Consider the following 19,690-nt stretch of genomic DNA (forward strand, 5'->3'; position numbering starts at 1 on the left):
GCCCCGCCGCCCGGAACCAAGGCGCGGGGCGGCGTTCCCCGCCGGGGCGGTGCGGCGCTGCGCGGGCCCGGGCCCGGCGTGGCGGGGAGCGGTAGCCCCGGCCCGGTTTGGGTCTCGCGTGGGTCCCGCATGGCGAAGCAGAGCCCCGCCGAGCCCGAGGCGCCGGGGCCGACCGCCGCGGCCCGCAGCGAGGGCGGGAGGAGGAGGAGGAGGAAGAGGAAGGTCGGGCGCGGTGGCGGGGAAGCGGCGAAAGGCCCCGAGATGGCGGCGGCAGCGCCCCCCCGCAGCCCCGGGCAGTTCTCCTCCAACTGGAAGGCGCTGCAGGAGGTGAGGGGGGACCGGGGGGATGCGCAGCCGGAGCCAGCCCCAGGGGCTGTGGGACGGGGAGGCGGGCCGGGGCCGGGCCGTCGTTCAGTGAAGGCAACCCCACGTTGTATGTAGTAATTAAAAAATAAATAAATCTTCGTGACAATAAATAAAGTGCGGCGGGCTGGTAATTCCCCTCGAGCCAGCTAGAAAGTGCAGGGTCACTTGGCACCGAGGCAGAAGGGCAGGAGCTCTCCGGAATGATGGTGGGGTCAGAAATGGGGGAGGTAATCCTCTTTTCCTTTTTTATTTTTGTCGTTTTAGCTACTGAAACAAAAGGCAAATAGTTCCAAGGAGTGCCCCTCTACATGTCAAGCATACACCAAAAAGAAGCATCCACTCAAAGAGGGAAAGAGCCAAAAAGTTCCAGCTATCAATGGGAACGGGAATGTGGTAAAGGCCAAACCCACAAATAAAATAGACAGTGGTTCTGCTAAAGACAGTCCTCCTTCAGCTAAGCCAAAATCCAAGAAGGTTGCAATGGATAAGAATGTAAATGGCACCAAAAGCGATGGAAAAAGCCGCAAAGATAAAAAGAAAAATGGCAATATTTTAAAGGAGAAAGATGACATAAAACATAAGAGAAGGAAAGCTGAAGAACATGCAGAGCAGCAACCCAAAGAGTGAGTACTTCAGGCATCATACATGTATGTGAATGTTTATTCTGCAAGGTGTACATAAGGAGCACAGAACAGTACGATCAAAACATCAGCACTCTTCCAAACTAAATTTTGGGGGAAATAAGACCCATATTTCCCCTACTCCTCAGATATAGCAACACACCTGCATAGGTGACAGTACTAGACTAATTTTCACAGAGCAAATTTCTTGTGATGTAAAAAATAAATACGCTTTTTCTACACTATAAAGATGCAAGACTGCGTTAAGACTGTTAAATGTAATTAAATCTATACTTACCAGGGCTGAAATCTGGTTTGATGACGTGGATCCAAAAGATATTGAAGCAGCAATAGGACCTGAAGCAGCAAAAATTGCTAGAAGAAATCTGGGACTTGAAACAGGCCAATCCAAACAGTCTGTGGAGCAGGTGCTGGTTAAAGAAAAAGCTTCTGAAGGGTGAGTGACATTCCAGCAGGAAGAATGGCAGCAGTGGCATTGAGATTATCTTCTAATAACCGTGATTTGCAGGTGCACAGTGTAAGCTGTCATCTCCCTGAGTGTGCTGACAGAGAAACTGCCAAGTTTTCTGTCTGAACTTTGTGAACTCCACTATACGGTCCCTGTGACAGAGGTGTCACCAAGCTGTCCTTTGTGTTTTAGGCTGACCCGAGCTGTAGCCATGGACTGTGAGATGGTGGGAGTGGGACCCAAGGGTGAAGACAGTATTGTGGCTCGTGTGTCCATCGTCAACCAATTTGGAAAATGCATTTATGACAAGTATGTCAAACCTACAGAAGAGGTGACTGACTACAGAACAGCTGTTAGTGGCATACGCCCGGAGAATATAAATACAGGTAGGAGGGTTTTTTCCCCACGATGTTCTTTAAGAGGAGAGAATTTTAACAGTTTATCACAGCAGCCTTGTTGGCTGAACCTGGATAAGTTTTAGGCCAATTGTGGGAAATAGAAAACAAAATGTAGTCTGAATGCTTGAAAGAATAGTGGGAAGAAGTACTTTTTACAGAATGGTCACTAATGCCTTAGAAAAATTAACTGATGGATTATGGTATGGGAATAATAGGAAGTTTATTTCCTTTTAGTGCTGTGCTCTGTATGGAATTCTCTCTGCTCTTCTAACAAGCGGAGAATTTAGTGTACTGTACAAACCTCTATAATTACAGTCCCAAGGATACAATTGCCTCCACAAAAATGCAATATTATAACTGTGGCTTGCTTATGCATCTAACAGAAAGCATTTCATGGTGTGGTATGTTTAGGTGAAGATTTTAAAACAGTTCAGAAGGAGGTCGCTGACATCTTGAACGGAAGGATTTTAGTTGGACATGCTTTACGCAATGATCTAAAGGTACGTGGCTGCAGATTTGTTACTTTGAAGACAAGGCTCCAAAAATTTAAGATTGATTAAATTTCTAATACATCTTTCTGGATCAGATGAACACACCTAAACTCTTAGAAACTACAGCTTTATCACTCTTATCTCCATGCCTTGCTATTTTATGCTGTACCAAGTATAGCCCTAGTCACTTGCCCACTGAAGATCTTCAGCTTCCAAACTCTGTTGCTAATAGCACCGATCTGCTTATTAAAGGGCCAGGAAAGAAACAGAATGATGAAAAAACTGTTTGCGTGCTTTGCTTATCCCCCAGAGCTCAGCAATCTGGTCATCGGTACCAGAGAGAGGTATCCTATGTCATGGTGTACCAGCACTGCAGGTGGTGCCTCCAGCTTCAGTTCTGTTTCTCACTCTTGAGTAGAACTGTGGTTCTTGAATCCAGCCACTGTCTGCATGATCTTGGTCTTGTCCATCTATGGTTTTGAACTAGCTCTTATAACGGGTGGAAGGAAAGAGCAGGAGGTTGTATATTCAGCTATATAAATTTCCATGCAACAGCACACTTTGGACTGGAAATATAATTTCTTCTAGGTCCTATTTCTCGATCATCCTCAGAAGAAGATACGTGACACACAAAGATACAAGCCTTTCAGGCAGAGAGTCAAGGTAAGAGAGGGACAGGGAGGTGCACCTCAGGTACCCAGCTCCTGAGCTGCTGACTCCCAGCTGCCAGCTCGCTCCTAGACTTGCCCTGCCTCACCCAGCTCCCTCTTCCCTGCCTGAAACAGGGCTGCCTGCTTTTTGTCAGTTGAAAATACTAGTCTAGTTGAATGCTTACTTAGTGTTTGAAATACATCAATAAGTTACTTAGTTCAGTACAAGCATTACCAGTAATACCTATGCACAAACTTCAGTGGCTCTCCCATTCTTTAGCACTTGCATGGTCTTCATAATGCTTTTCTGGATAGGAAAATAAGATGGTAGAATTCTACTTGCAGTAAGGCTGATCTTCTTAATGGTATCATTTCCATAGGGAAATAAAAAAAAATAGATGGCTTCATGTTTCTGCTTAGACTGCAGGAGTAGAGGTTCAGATTATAGTGAGATATTTTAAGTTTCATAACTACATACTCAGGTTTTCTTTTCCACAACAAATCACCCCAAATATAAATCTTAGGGTTATGGTAATACACATAAAATCCTCTCAGTAGTGCATGCATAATTCTCATAATCCATGAATTATTCTTGACAGTTCACCAGCAGAAGCTGAGATGTGCTATATTTTATTGAGGAATACACTTAAACTAGTATTTTTATATGTATACACGTATATATATTTCAAGTAGTGTGAGACAGCACGATTCTATCTTTTCTGTTTCTAGAATGCGCGGCCATCATTGAAACTGCTCTGTGAGAGACTGCTGAACGTTCAAGTGCAGACATCAGAGCACTGCTCGGTATGTACCTCATTAGAACATACACTCTTGGGAGGATAACAAGGTACTACACATTAGCTCTAGGATCTGGGTTCGATCCAGAATGCTGTGGTTTCATTCCAGCCTCTCGTGAAAGTGAGCAAGCTCTGCTCAGACACCAGCATGCAGTAAGATTGCCATCTAAGCTTGCTTACTGTTAAGTGTCTCCTACCACTTGGATTAATCCCTTATTTTTATAAACTTATTTTGCACAAGTCAACTGTGTTTTGTTGAAATATTAATTCTTGTTATTTTAAGATCCACGAGGAAAAAAGTAATTCTCAAGTATCAACTGCTTACCTTAAAGCAGCATTCTGCACCCTTGTACTATGGCATGTTGGATAAAATAAGTGTGAGAGCCTACAGCTGAATCTCAGCAGTTCCCTTCCTTCAGTGGACAGGAGGATATAATAATGAGCTGAAAAAGCAGGGCAAGTTGTGAGGGTATCTCAAAGATGCTGTATCGAGAATATTGTTTCATCATGGCTTTCCCAGTCACGATGAGAAGGAGAAGTGCGTAGCCTTGTGGTGGGCCATGCATTCTGAATACATCACCCCCTTCCACTAGTCACAGAACCTAAATCTAGAAAGAAATTATGAAACGTTACTTGAAAGGCTGTATTAACATGATGGAAGATTTAGCTACTTATTAAGAATAATGTTCTTAAACCACATCAGCTATGTTTCATTAAGCCCCCTGTTCTGTTCTCTTTTAGATTCAGGATGCACAAGCAGCTATGAGACTGTACACCTTAGAGAGAAAGAAATGGGAAGCTGCTGTTAAGAACAAATCTAACAACAAAAATTGTAAAACTTGAATGGTTTTTATCTGCAGCATTTGCTGGTTTCACGTCACATTGCAGGGCAAATTTAGAGCTAACTCAGAACTGACAGCAGCTACTTCATAAAGACAATAGTTCCTAACCTGGTAGGTGAATGCTGCCGTACAAGAACACTGCTGGGTGGTATCTATGCCTAAAGCCTACTACTGTATTTAAACAAGACTTGTAACAGATGACTGCATTTGTGCATACTTCATCAGTTCAGTTTCTGCAAAGGAAATATACACTGAATAAGTTTAAAAAAAAAAAGCGTTTAAATTATGATGAAGGAAGAAACCTGTCGTTGCTTTGCTGAAACTCCCAAGACTACCATCTTTATTTAAAATATTTTAAAGTCTACAAAGCAGGCAAATTCTTAATTGTTGCTGTTAGTCTCACTGTTGTGGTACCTAAATCCACTGAACATATAACTCTTTATATATTATTCATGACCCAGTATAAATCTCTCTGGTGAGAAAAATCCTTTAAAATATTTCCGGAGGATCCAGGCTTTTATATCCGAACCAGAAGTGTACAAGTCTTGTTCTTCTACAAAAAGTTTTTCTTCTGCAGTTTCAAAAGCGTTGCATCCACAAGAGTCATTATCTCCTGGAGAGAAATGTGAGAATTTTTATATTCCTTTATTAATAAAAACACTGTGTCTAACATAGGCCTTTAAAGTGAGTGTTTTCAACATATGGGGGGTCTGATTCTGCAAAATCCAAAGCAACTGTAATTACCAGACTGAATACTAATGCTGTGATTTAAATAATCTAAATGGATACTGGAAAGTAACAGGGAGTGGGTTTCAGAGATGTAGCAGCTGCACGTCGCGCACTGTAGTGCCGGAACAGGAGTGTTCTGGTCTTGTCTGTGTCAACAGGGGACACAGGGAATAACAAATCACATTTACAACAGAAGAGGGAGCTTGCTTCTCTTCTGCAATTCTTTTTTCTGCACTCACTACCTTATAGCTGCAGTGTCCACTGGATTGGTGCAGGCAGTGCCTGCAGGAGACACTGGAGAACAAGTTTGCATGTTACTGTTTTTGAGACAAATTATATAAGCAGGCTAAACACGTCACTAAAAAGAGCAAAGTTAGAAAACTAACCAGTTCTATTGGCTTGATGAAAAAACTTGTAATTACTGTTTTTTTGACAGCAAGCCATTGAAAAGGAAATACTAGTGTAACACATTAAATAGCTTGAATAACTTTGCTGTTTCTGGTGTTTCAACTGTTAAGTTTCTTCAGGATGACTACTTGCTGGAATTTAATATAAGTTAAGTCTTCAGGGAGATTGTCACAAGGGCTTGTTTTGTTGTTCCGTTTTTTTTTTTAAATATGTCGCTTTCAAAGCAAAAATAATGGGATATAATATGCTTTATTCCTGTAAGCTTTAGCCTGGTTTAGTGTGAAGAATGTAGTAAATTAATGCAGTGCAATGTTGCAAGAGACCAGAACATAGTTTTAAAAAATTACAGCATAAAGAAAAAAAACTTCCAACTACCTGTTTCCAGTAGTTAGAAATATTCTCACTCTTCACCCCACATACACAATTCTGTAAATTTCTGCACTATGTAATTCCAGCTATTTGAGAAAGATAAAATCCATACCCAGAAATAATATACGAAGCATCCACCCTTTATTATCACAGTGACTTCTACATACCATGTTAGATGGAAAACAGCATTTTATTTCAGACAGCAGATCTTCCATTTTCTGGCACAGCATATCCAGCACAACATCATCTGTAATGTAAATGAACAGGGTAATTTATGGTTACAACTGCCAGTAGTTTCAGCAGGAGCTAAAGGAGAGCAGAGAGAGGACAGAGCTACACAAAGAGAAGGCAAAATAAGATGAAGTTATAATGTCCTAACATCAGAGTGGCATTTAAAATTATTCAAGAACAAGTGGGATGAACTCAGTTCCAATTCATCCTTTCTCAGATACGTAGTAAGTCTGTCCTGAGAGCAACCAACACATCCCTGAGCAGCTGCTGTTACAGTTTTCTTTACTATCTTTTAGGGTGGGGGAGAGGAAGAGACTCAACAAATAGCACCACCATCTCACCATACTGAACCATCTCGTTCAGCAGCAGACAGATATTTTCTACCACTCCTGGATCATCGAAGTGAAGGTGGTAGGCATCTTTGATCAGGTTTATTCCACTGCCTTTGGAATCCGTTATAAATCTCAAAGCTGATATTTCTGAAAGGGAGACAAACACTGCTGGGCTAATTGGTAGCTGCAGACTGCTTTCCAATCCCCTGCTCCAGCTAGCAGCACACATGTCATATTTTTCTAGGAAGTTGTGTCCATTATTTTCAGTCTTCCTAAAAGCTATACTGAAGCATATTTGGGCAACAAGACAACAATCATATGCAGCTGGTACTGTCATTCCTGGCAGAAGTGGTATTTTAATGTTTATTGTTTTCACATTAATTGAGCTCTACCCTTTTACACAGTTGAAACAACTTAATTGTGAAATAAGTAACAAAACGCTCTCAAGTTACTAGAGATCAGACAATAGATCAGATTGTGCTGATGTAATACTTCTCATGCATGCATGCTGGGTCCATGAGAAGAAAAAAAAAAATAATTGCACCTCCAGTTTCACTATTTCCTCTTCCAGCCCTGCAAGAAAAGATTAACTGAGGAGAGCGGACATCAATCCCAATCCCACTCTGAACTCTTGAACTATACAGAAACATCCACTTCTGAGTAGATTTACAATTAATAAAAATAAGAATTGCTGAATGTTACCAGATAGCCTTAGAAGGCTTGCTAATGCCAAGCAGGCATTCTTCACCAGCACTGGTCTTCCTAGATTCATCCTGAGCGCATCCAGCAGAAGTGCTGTTGTGGGCTCATACTCATTTTCAGTTAAGCAACCTTTAAAACACACACACAAACTCCAAAATTTCAATATATACTCAAAAATACTTTTTAAGGTATATTATAAAAATATTTTAAAGTATATTATAAAAATACTCTTTAAAATACTCATCAGCATTTCAAATTGTGCCTCCTGTTAGGCCAAAAAAAGGCCTAAATCATGAGTTGATCCAGGGGTCTAGGAGAAATTTCTGATACATCTTCTATGTCAAGATTCTCTTTCATTTTCCAAACCAAAAGGAATAGCAAGTCCTGAATACTCAGCCTATTCTGCTGGTGGGTACTAAAACCAAGATTACTTCGGGTTTTTTTTACTCAGCTGTTTCTAGTGGAGCAACAGCATAAGTGCAGGGCAGTAGGTAAACATACAGCAATATTCTTGCACAACAAAGAAATAAGACAGAGTAGGTAGCACTGCAAGGATGTGTTTCCATAATTAGAAATGCACATTATAATTGAAAAATAAAATACACATCTCTCATCTGAAATATTGTTCCCAATTTACAAAGCAAATGGCACTAAAAAAAAAAAAAAACAACAAACCAGCCGCTGCTGCACTAATGCTGTGTTCAAAGGACTAACACAAATGGGATTCTTGGTTTTAAGAGATAAGCCACAGTGCTCAGCACAACAAGGCTCTTGTAGCCGCCCCTCGTTACAGCACCCATCAGCAGTATCTAGTTATGTAATTGCTACAGCTCATCAAAAATAGCTTCATTAGGGAGTGATAGAGAGCAAGTGCATGGAAGACTGGTTAAGAGAGGATATAACTTCCCAACTCTGCTGCCATCTGCAGAGCCTGCTAAGGCCAAGCAGCCTGTGTTTCAAGGATCACCACAGACAGACAGACAGACAGACAGACAGACAGACAGACACGTTTGCCATGCTGGCCTTTATGTGCACAGGGGAGAAGGAGACTGGGAAAACACACCTTGGAGTGACAATGCCCATAGAGCTGAGCAAGCAGACTCTGTGACTGTTCCATTCTGGAGGTGCTCTTGCAGGACTGCAGAGGTAGCAGGGACAGCACTTTTCAGCAACACCCGGTCTATGTTTTTCTCTGAATTACCAAAACAAAAAGAAAACGCATCAGAATTATTTAAGCAAGTAATAATATCATCAGCACATTGTATGTAAAATTATATCAGTAAAACCTTACTGGGTGATGACATTGGAGCAATGCAACATTATTTCAGTATGGACAACAGCAGAGGGAAGGAATCTAAAGTGTACAAAACCAAATCAAATTTTACAAGACTAATAAACAGCAATGTTTATTGCAGAAAGCTAAAATTCTCCAGGAACTAGGTTTCTTTGCCGTTTAAATTATACATGGGGATCACAGCAAGAAACCTCCAAAAATAACCATCTTTGTGACAGAATACAGTCTGCAGGATGGATATTTAGCTGGTCACATAAATCAAATGGGTGGTTTGTTGCACAGAGGGAATAAATCACACCAAGTGCACATTCTGTGCTTTCAGCCTTCCCTGTTGATTAGAACACCACACACCTATACAAGAACATGTCACAGAAACAAATCCCCTAAAAAACCTCCCAGCATGGTGCCATAAGAAGGGGTCAGCTCAAGCCATCACCCATGGCTCTCCAACACTGCGGGATGATGCTGGTTTAGTTCTAAGGCAATGGGAAGAGTACAGTTGCCACCTTGCCAATCACATTTATTTTGAAAGGCAAGTCTCTAGGAGATGTCCAACTCAAGATTTAGCCCAGTGCTGCCAAGAGAAGTGTGATGCAAAAAATAAGATGCTATTAATTGCAAACGCTATTCTGATACTTAATCTAATATGCTGTTTGCACAGCACTCCCTCTGCTAAGAGCAGAACAAAACCATATGACTGACAAATCAGAAACTGTGTGTACCCTCTCATTTCTGACAGTCTGTTCATAAGCCATATCTTGGCCCTAAAGAGTAAAAATTTGACTTTGGTAACTTATCACAAAAAGGGTTGCTAAAAAGTCTGCATTAGTTTTTAGTTTTCTCTCATTTAACTCTGGATCACTTCAAGTTATTCTAGTAGTTCCACCTGTCCAGAATGGGAGAAAGAAGAAAAATCCATTCTCATCAACAGGAATGTCTGAACTCAATTAGGCACAATACCTGCTGCCTTTCAGTCACATGAGTCTAGGCACAATACGTGCGGTGTTCTACTTACCACTCACAGCCAAGCTCCAGAGAATTCCACAGCAAGAGAAGCAGATACGTTCATTATGAAGAAAATGTCTTAAAACTGACAGAAGGTCTGGAATTACTCCAACTTTCCTTAGATTCTCTGCAGCAACTTCTGAAAAACACAGAAAAAGAAATTCTCTGAAATCTGGTATTTTTGTCCCACTCACTGTCCTCACAACAGACAGCACTACTAACCATGCAGTGATAAACCAGTAACATGATACCATCAGCTGGACAAAAGAAAGCAAGAGAACAGATCGAATTCTTTAACAAGATGCATTTAAACACAGAGTTTAGCACAAGTGACCCTTTCAAATGGCTGTCTGGCCATCCTTTTCCCCTACACATCTGAAATTTACAGAGCAGAAAAGGAACTGAGAAGGTATAAATTTCTATTTATTAAATGTTTGCAATTTAGCAGCTGAAGCTACCTCAGCTTCACAATTAGGAAACGCTGTATAAAAATAGTTTGGTCTTAGATGGTAAGTTTATTTGTACATGACACTTTGTACGTTTGGTTTTGGGTTTTTTTTGGTTTTTTTTTAAATTGTCCCCTTGCTGCTAAATCCTTCTGTAACCATTTATAAAAACAGTCTTTTGGTGACTGTTGAACTGACACTGAAAACAAGTGAAAAATACTATAAATATTTAGCAATTACAATCTCTGGAGAAAAACCAAAGAAGAAAAATTAGGTAGAATGGTTTCAATTCACCAAGGCACAGCCAAAAATAGAATTCAGGTTCTGTGCCCTCATTTTCCCAAGCACTATTATTTGCACAGTTTGTACTTGTTTCCAAAACAAGATGAAATACAGAACCACTCTAATAGATACAATTCTGTAAGTACCTGAAGCCTCAGCAGTGGATCTTGTACTTTCAGAAGTGTTATCTTGCCAATATCTAGTCAATCTTAACACTATTACCACGAATAAACTAATACCTACAGACATCCACATCTCTCAGTGAAGTCGTGAGTTCTGCATTACACCTTGGATTAGGTTATAGAAGTAGAAAAATAAGAATATTCCCCAAAAATGAACAAGGTGACCCACCACTGGCTGAAATCATCATCAATAACGTGCAGACCAATGAAAGTAACTCTTCATTTTCTGAGTGTTTCCTCATGGTGTCTAACAGAGAGCTGGCCACATTCTCATCCAGGGCCATCACCACATCCTGTTCTAGAGCTGTCAGAAGTAAACATTTGAACAGAACAAAGATTTCAGTGGCTTTGAATAAAGCCTGAACCTCCTGCTGTCAGCATAAGCAGAACATTCAATTAACAGCATTTCTTCACGTAATATATCCAAGAGTTACTTTAAATTTTCTTTTTCTGAAACACAATTCTTACTATTTTCAAGCTTGTATCATTATCAGGTGTTATTGGGGTAATTGCTGAGAAAGTGACAGCAGGGACCACACATGAGACCAAAAACCACTTTTATGGTTTGAAATTCAAATGTCTGAACACTGAGAGTCTCTGTGTACTCTAGTAACTCTCCACATAACATGAAAACAAAGTTGGTGGCCTAAGACCAGTAGCCTGCATTTAAAACTTAACACAGAACTCATGCATGCCAGTCCTGAAGAAAGTCCATGAGAATCTTATTAAAGATAGTTAAATTCCTCTATTACTTTAAATTTATCCCCTAAAATCATTACTGAAGCCTTTTCAAACCTTATCCGCTATATCTAACTTTACAAGAGATAGGCTGTATTACCCAGCGTTAAGTTGGAAGTCTCAACTGTACCTTGACTAAGAATTTCAAGCAATAAACTGCAACCATCTACGTGTATCTTGAGAGAATCTACGTGAGTCTTCATGGCTGAAGTGATCAATTCTGTGAACGTTAGCAGATAGGGCAAGGCTGCGGGGAAAAGAAATTATCTGAAACAACATTCAGTTACACAGCTTAGAACACTCAGTGGGTATCTATACTCCAAAACACATGAGTTCCAGTTTCAAATAAATTTGAGTCCCTATGGACAATGTGATACAGCAGAACAACATTCTTGAATCTGAGAAAACAAAATGCAAGTATAGATGGAACAATAAAGAGCAAATTTTGTAGTCCCTATGGGAAATGTCTCTTATTAAAGACAGCTGCAAGGCTATGCAAGCTAAGTGTAGCCAGCATGCTCCTCATTAAATCACACTGACATTGTTTACTGGTCATGCAGCAAGTTGCAGGGTCAAAGATTGTGCATGAGCCCAACCCCATGGTTTCCAGAACCTGTGGAGGACAGTACTGCACCAGGTCTCCTAGCTCTAGGAAGACTCTGAGCTTTTGGAATAGCTAATACAGCTATTCAGTGTGTCCACAAATACGTGATAAAATGTTGAGGAAAAACGGGATGGTTTTTAGGGATCCATTTTGAGCACCTTCAAAGATGTGAGCATCAGTGATGGTAAGCCATGGTGCAGAAGTGCCAAACAAGTCAGTCAGATGTGTGCACAGCCTTGTGTTGCTGTCAGTAGGATTGAATGAGAATCACAAATATCTGCTCATTTTGTTATTTATAACCAAAGCCTGTTGTATGACTGAATAAAGATTTCTTCACTAAGAGCTGAAGATATAGGTAACTCTAAGGTAAAAAACCAAATTATTCTTTTTCCTTATCGATTAGACATCAACACCCCTGTGTTCTAACATCATAAACCAATGCCAGCATAAAAATCCTATCACTGTCAAATGACAGTGCATTTTATAACTGAGTTAACATGGTGCTTTGAAAAATATTAATCTTGATCTGAAAGATTAATCTGAAAAATGTGCAGATGCGGGGAGAAAATATAGAGTTTTCACTCACAGAGCTTTACTAGGCACACAGAAACTAGACATGTGTAGCTTCCTTTTGCTCTGTCAGTCTTCTAGCCCTAGGCATTAGCCCCAAGTTGCACGAACATGAATATGAATTACCTTCCTCAAACCTCAATTTGCCAATTCACCTTAGTTGACAATTAAAATAACACTAAACTGGGGGGTTTTTTCAGTGCCCATTTTTCTTATCCTGTAAAACACCTCTGCTGTTCAACAAGAGCATTTCCAAAACAAGTACTGACACAATCACATCAAGTAGTGGCGTATTCCAGTACGTGCCAAAAAACAGAAATAGGAGGAGGGCAATTTCATTCTCATTGATTGTCATAAGAAATTTTTCCTCTTCCTATTATTTCAAAATGTAAGAGAAGAGCAGAATAAATAAACAAAATAGTGCCATACCACTTTTATCTCTTACAAAGCTGGCAAGCTGCTGAATGGCTTCAGCCTGTACTTCTTCTACATCCCAGAAAGCCCGCATGTATTCTACATAAAACAAGAAAATTCTTCTAACCATCTGACACAAACACTTATGAAAAGCACTCAAATTTTCTCTATGTTGTGCAAGATGTGAATTCATATAAATTAATGTAATTTGTAATTGTTGAAAAGAGAAAAACGTTTCCCCTAATGCATCAAACATCTAAATATTAAAGTGTTATGATTCACTGCCATAGTCTTCATATTGAGCATTATGTATTTTGGGGACTTGCTGGAGTATTAAATCAGAACATGGCTAGAGGCTTTAAAAGCATTATTCCGACAGCCTTTTCAGATTAATATTTTCCTTACTTAGAAGGAAAATAATGGAGCAGATCCTTTGTTGGCATAAATTGGCAAACATGTTAGAATGCAGACAAAATAAGCAGGGGTCGCCAGTTTTCTGAAGAATGACCCATTTAACTTGTGTGGTAAGTATGGCTGGTAATCTCAGGAGGTTGTAGGAAAGGCTGCAGAGTGATCCTTCCGCTAAATAGCATCCCATTTTATTTCAAGTAAAATGAATGTCCAATAATTCATTTATAAGTAGAATATATGCTGTCTGGAAAACATATGGGTTTATGTCCTGTGAAAATCACTATTATATTAATCTTATTTTCCTTATTACCTAGAACACTTTCGATTCCTCCTTCAAGGAGCACATCTGTTATTTTGGGAGGCACAGACTTTTCCAGATTTACTAAAGAGACACCAGCAATACTCAGGCATTCCCTAATAAATGGAGTATCAGTCAGATCCCTAGAATTACGAGAAACAAAAGCAGTACCAAAAAGTTAGAATGGGTAAGTTACAAAAGAATTCTACAGGCTTTGATTCATTTTGATATCAAAAAGCTAATGATACGACTTTGAAGACTGGAATATTTTTGACAGAATTTACACGATTTACTTCAAACAGCTAATGAAAGAGCTCACATGAAGCCTAAGCATGGCTTGCTCAAAGTTAATGGCTTGTAAAATTGTGTATAACATGATTTTATAATATAACTCTTCAAAAAAGGACACCTACACATATCAGAATGCCCACTTCTGAATGAACACTGTCTTTGCATTTTAATAACTCAATTTGTCAAGGCAGTTAGATCAGTAACCTTGACTCAATCTGTTTCAAACAGTAGCTAACATTCCCATCTTTGTTAAGTCAGGAGGGGCTTAAGACAAAAAATAATAAAGGGAAAGCATCCAGAACTCACTTTGCTGTGGGCCTCATGCTGGGCTGAATCTGTAGCATCCCAAATAAAATTGGAAATAAAGGCGAAGAGCTGTTATCTCCATTTTGCATTGGTGTCAGAACTCCCTCAAGACAGCTGGTATCCTGTCTAATATCCTGCAGTAATGAAGTTATCTCCTCGGCCTGTAGAGTACAGTATCAGAAGAGTTTTCACACTCTCGTTTACAGATACCCTGGAGGGCCCGTGACGTTCTAAGTCTATAATAAGACATTATTACATACATTGAGAACAAAGCAGGTCATCATGTCAAGTAGAATACAACCTAGAGACCAGATGTCAGACTTCTCAGTAAAAGAAAAACCCACTGCTTCTGGAGCCATCCAAGCCTTGCTGCCTGTTGAAATAAGAATCATATGGCAGTGGTGCTGACATAGTACTATACAGAGGTTTTGCTTGCACATGCATGAACTGCAGGCAATTGTTTTTATGTCTAAAAATAATTTAGAACTATTCTGCAGAGATTAGGCATTTTTTACTGTTGATATGCCACAAAAGACTAAGAAACACACTACAACTAATGAACAATTTTCTAAGATGTTACTGCATATGTATCGAGCTAAAAAGGATTCCAACTGTATCTGTTGCAGGGTTACAAGACTCAGACATATCTACAGTTTTCAACTGTGAACACAATTAATGCTGCAGGCGACTGCCTATGAATATCCTAGTCATACTTTAGAAGACAAATAGAATAATGCGGAGAAGGAGGAGGGAAGGTAATGTTTTTCTCTGGCTGATTTTTCTCTGAAGACTAAAAATATCTACCATAACTGAATCTTGGGGGAAAAAAAATAAATTAGAAAAAGTAAAACAAGTATCTACTTTCTTCCACTCTTATTTTCCATTTCATCTCATCTGTCATAAGTGTTTCTGTACTGAAGTCGCTAAGCATGAAGGATGCTTCACCAGTCACAAGTATGTTTGATGGCTTGAGATTTCTGCAACATAAATATTTTCTGTCAGCCTGTGAAATCAGAGTCTAATGATATATAAATACAGGTTCCCGGCATCTTTACACATCAGAAGGTTTGGGGGTTTTGGGGGGAGGGTAGGTGGGGTGGTGGTGAGGAGTTTGGGGGTTTTTGGTTTGTGTTTTTTTGGTTTGGTTTTGTTGGGTTTTTTAAATATACAAGTGATAATCAACTAAAATTCAATTCTTTTCTTCTCTTACTGTGAACTGCTTTAAGATTTGTGACTGTGACACAAATATATCTGAACATGGAATGCAAGAGTTGTCTCTTACTTTAGATACACAAAGTATACCTTGTCCATCACAGCCACCAAAATATAAAAATTAACAGATCATCAATATTCTAATATTAAAAATAATAGAATCTTAGCACATTCAAAAAACAGAGTGAACACCTTGCTCAGATGGATAATTCTAGACAAAACTAAAGAAACGACTTCAGAAGTCACAGAAAACTAATCTATATATGAAGAAGTCCAGAATTTCTACCTCCTACTCCCCCTTTTGGAAGAGTAAAATTCACTGCCTCTGAGAAGCCGTGCTGAACCAAGAGTCACTGCAAAGAACAATGACCTATCAAACAGAACAAGATTTCTACTCACCTGTGGAAAATATTTTGTCTGTGTATACACAACAAAGCATCCACCATCTGTCCCAGGAACTTCACAACTACCTATCGAGGGGAATATACATGGAAGTGTAACAAACAGAGTAACTTCCAAATATCTTTTGGAAGATAGCTTCCAAATCCATCCTTCAGCAAAACACTGTGCTTTGAAGATTTTAGGGAGGACTTTGAGAAAGGGAGAATACAGAGGGAGACGTATAAAAACACTGAGACTCTGACAGTTCAACCAGATGCCTCCTCTGTAGTTTTTACCATGTCTGTTATTTTTTCTGACTTCTGCCTTTTTTCCTCGATTACAGATGAAAGATCTCTTTGGCCTGAGTGCTGCATTACCAGACAAACAAACAGAGATGATATCTGTAATAAAACATTACACCAAAATTATCTAATTGTTTGCAGGTTTGCATATCCAGCAAGAAAAATACAACTGAGTACATTGCCAAACTGGTGAGTGTCATGTTCACTAATACCAAGGTGTTCTGAGATGATTAAACTCTCAGAGGAGACAATATTTACTTTGTTTTATTAAAATATGGCATGTTTGTTGGGGTTTTTTTTTAAAAAAAAAAATCACCAAGCGTCTTATCTGAAGCCATATGGGACAATCAAGTCAAATATACATCCATAAAATCAACACAAATTTTGGCTGAGCACTGAATAAGATCTATAAATAAGTCAGAGCTTTCAGCTTCCTATAATCTCCTATAAATGCAGGCATGAAAAATCAGTATTGCATGCTGATCCACATCAGAATCTATGAATCAGCATGCAATACTGCTATGTTATGGACTCTAATCCATGTATCTTCACAGCTTTTCAGCATGTTTACTCAGAAGTTAAAAAAAGCAGGCTTGTTTCAAATCAAATAACCTTTTTTTTAGCATCTCACACCAATGACCCCAAATTTAAACCTGCAAAAATGCTTACATGCCTACGTTAACCATGTGTTCCAGTTTAACCAACCCTACTTCATTCTCACCTCATTATCCCAAGTCACAAAAATTTCCTTGTAAACACAGACGTTGGAATGATGGAGTTTTAGCAAATTCATTGCCTGCACAGAATAATAATGAAAAAAATACTAAGAGCACTTTCTAAAGCTACACAGTCCTTCCCATTAACAGACCTTACGTAATAGCGTAAACCAGTGCCTGACTTGTTCACACTGTGTGTCTGATCAAATTCTTTCAATGTGCAAGCTCTGTTATGTATTTGTGTGCAAAAGTGTCAAGTTAAGGAAGATATTTCACTAAGACTCTACTCAATGTAATGCTGTAACAGCCTTGTGAGACTCAAGGAAATAAACTGATCCTTAGGAGATCTGTAAACAACACCATTCAGTTCCTAGCATCCAAACCTGAAAACACATTTTAGAATATGAAAGACGATTTTTCTAGCATAGCCATTATCTCCAGTAACCTTTAATGCAAGCTTCAACCTCAGAAAATACGATGACACTAGTGAGATTCTTATCTCCTTGAAGCTGGTTTCCATAGGGCTCTAACAATTACCAGTTACTTCAGCAATTTGCTGATGATGTGAAAGATAAAAAGAATTCAGCTTACTCTTCTATAGTTGTGTTTGTGACTGTGTAGACACAACAGAAAAACTAAGAAGAGCCACACTCCCAGCTGGCACAACCTCATTTATTTCAATAGACACGTACATCAGCAGAAAAACTGCATCAAACTTTATCAGTAAAGCCAGTCTTGGTACATAAAGAGGTCACCTCTCTTCCGTGGAATGAAGCATCTGTACAGAGACGTGTTCTCACTCATTTACAACTGCAGACATCATGTATACTGGACACTGGGAGACTAATCCATCATGTGTTACTTCATGTATTTTGTTGAAACAAATGTTGGTATTTTAATAGCATTTCTGATGTTGCTTGTTACTCAAGGGATTGAAACAAGTTTGCACAAAAAAAGTACCATAAAGGAAGAAAACCTGTCAAACCATTCACATACAAAATGTCCAGTTGAGAAATGAACATATAATGAAATATGTTAACTAGAAATTGAGTTATTAATAATAAGCAATAAACAGACCAAGAGTCTCCTTCAGCTTAAAGGCCAAAGGGATGAGCTTTGCTCTTTGTCTTTGGCACAAAACAAATACAAACTCTGAGAAAGGACTATCTGCTGAGAACAGCTGTCCATTTGAATCTACATATTCAAATATAAGAACAATTAATGCTAAGTCCTGGCCTGAGCTCAAGCAGAGGGCAGGGAGAACACCCCTCAGATTGTCCTGATTTACATCTTGACTATTTACTTAGTTAATCCTTGTAGAGAAAAGACTTTGTTCTGTTAAGACTTTGGTCTTTGTAAGTGAAGTAGTAAAGAGAAACTGCACTGATTACCTCCTTCAAGGCCTCATTTGCTTTCTTTTCTTCAATGCATTCAACCTGCATCAAACAGAAGACAAGAATGAGATTGTAATACAGAGACAGACGAACTTTGAGTCAGAGCAATCTTGCCAAGATGACTGGAACTGCAAATTGTGTATGAATTGGCATAAATTTTCAATGATAGCTCCAATCTCCAACATTTGGAGTGGTCTTCTTGTTGGGAGATGGTCAGAAACAGAGCTTTAAATGAGTCCACAACAGGTAGCCGGTCTTTTCCCTGCACTGTCAATGTAGCAGTAAGGTAAGGTGGAAGCACACTAGATGGACCTAAATAGGCTGCTCCCCTTTCCCCACTTTTATTCTTAATATTCTAGTAAACTGATCTGAATCTGCTGATTTCCAAAACCGCAGCACAGTAAGATGTAAGCCTACTGTTAGCCAGTGGCCAAGCTGCCCAACATGCTTGTCTCTGTTACTGCCAGAAGGGCCCATGGAGATGGCAAACATGCCAATGAACTCTTGTTTTCCTAGCAACTACCTTCCCACCTGCTTTATTACATATTTCTTCTCTGCACCCTTTTCTGTTTTCAATTCAGCCACCAGCATAGTGCCCAGGGCTCCAGGCTCGAGCTGTTCCAGCACCTGCAGGGCAGAGGAGAGATGCAAATGCACTTACTCAGCTGCAACCAAGGCAGAGAGCCCCTTCAGAGCACTTTCCCCGAGGGACCCTCCGCACAGCACACACCTCCAGCTCCCCGTGGCAGGGCCGCAGGACTCCCCATCCGCACCCCAACTCTCAAGCGGCAACAGGCCCTTCCCTCCCCTCCAGGACATTCCCCTTATCCTCCCCCCTGCTGAGCAGGACACCCCCATCTCCCCAGGGCCACCCACACCCTAACGCTTCCCTTACTGGGACCACATCTGCCCCCTCCTCAGGGCCACTTACACCCCCACCAAGGCCACGCACCCCCAGCGCCACGCACAGCCCCTCCCCACGGCCACGTACTAGCCCCAGGGGTACCTGCACCCCCTCCCCAGGACCCTCACACCCCAGCACCCCCCACAAAGACGCGGCCGCCCCCTTCCCGCCTGGCAGGGTCTGGCTCTGGGGGCAGCACCTCGTATTTCTCCATGGCGGGACAGGGCCCGGGCCCCCCCGCGCTGGGGCAGGGCGGGCGGTGGGTGCAGAGGGCGGCGGCCCCTCAACCGTCGGTAGCGGGTACCCAGTAGGGCAGGAAGAGGAGCACTTCCCTTTTCCCTCAAGCGCTTTGAGCTTAAAACAAAAACAAAACAAAAAAAAAAAAAAAAACAAACAAAAAAAACCAAAACGGGAAGGGCCAGGGCCAGCCCCAGCCTCGCGTAGCCCCCTCAGCACCGTTTCCTCAAAAGGCGGTGCGGGCCCTTTAAGGGGCGGGGCGGAGGGGCGGCGCCGCCCCGCCCCCCCGGGGTCACCGC

General features: G+C 40.5%; 2 protein-coding genes across 2 annotated transcripts; one reads left to right on the forward strand and one right to left on the reverse strand.

The window, feature by feature from the left end:
• Positions 1-35: 35 nt before the first annotated feature.
• Positions 36-5,303, forward strand: REXO4 (REX4 homolog, 3'-5' exonuclease). The gene is made up of 8 exons (XM_074923389.1): positions 36-327; positions 631-989; positions 1,288-1,443; positions 1,648-1,841; positions 2,265-2,353; positions 2,933-3,007; positions 3,724-3,798; positions 4,533-5,303. The coding sequence occupies exons 1-8, from the start codon at positions 130-132 to the stop codon at positions 4,632-4,634; spliced, it is 1,248 nt and encodes a 415-aa protein (XP_074779490.1). The 5' UTR covers positions 36-129; the 3' UTR covers positions 4,635-5,303.
• On the reverse strand, positions 5,143-19,626 carry STKLD1 (serine/threonine kinase like domain containing 1). Its single transcript, XM_074923388.1, has 19 exons — positions 19,354-19,626; positions 18,782-18,877; positions 18,248-18,292; positions 16,862-16,936; positions 16,135-16,239; positions 15,857-15,927; positions 15,107-15,222; positions 14,506-14,618; positions 14,246-14,406; positions 13,661-13,791; positions 12,955-13,038; positions 11,482-11,598; positions 10,783-10,917; positions 9,714-9,842; positions 8,468-8,596; positions 7,405-7,533; positions 6,712-6,849; positions 6,307-6,386; positions 5,143-5,246 (listed from the first exon to the last, which is right to left on the reverse strand). Exons 1-19 carry the CDS (start codon positions 19,366-19,368, stop codon positions 5,187-5,189), a joined length of 1,929 nt encoding a protein of 642 aa, XP_074779489.1. The 5' UTR covers positions 19,369-19,626; the 3' UTR covers positions 5,143-5,186.
• Between the last annotated feature and the right edge of the window lie 64 nt (positions 19,627-19,690).

Source organism: Athene noctua, chromosome 20 (genome assembly GCF_965140245.1).
Source record: "Athene noctua chromosome 20, bAthNoc1.hap1.1, whole genome shotgun sequence".
Lineage (NCBI taxonomy): Eukaryota > Metazoa > Chordata > Aves > Strigiformes > Strigidae > Athene > Athene noctua.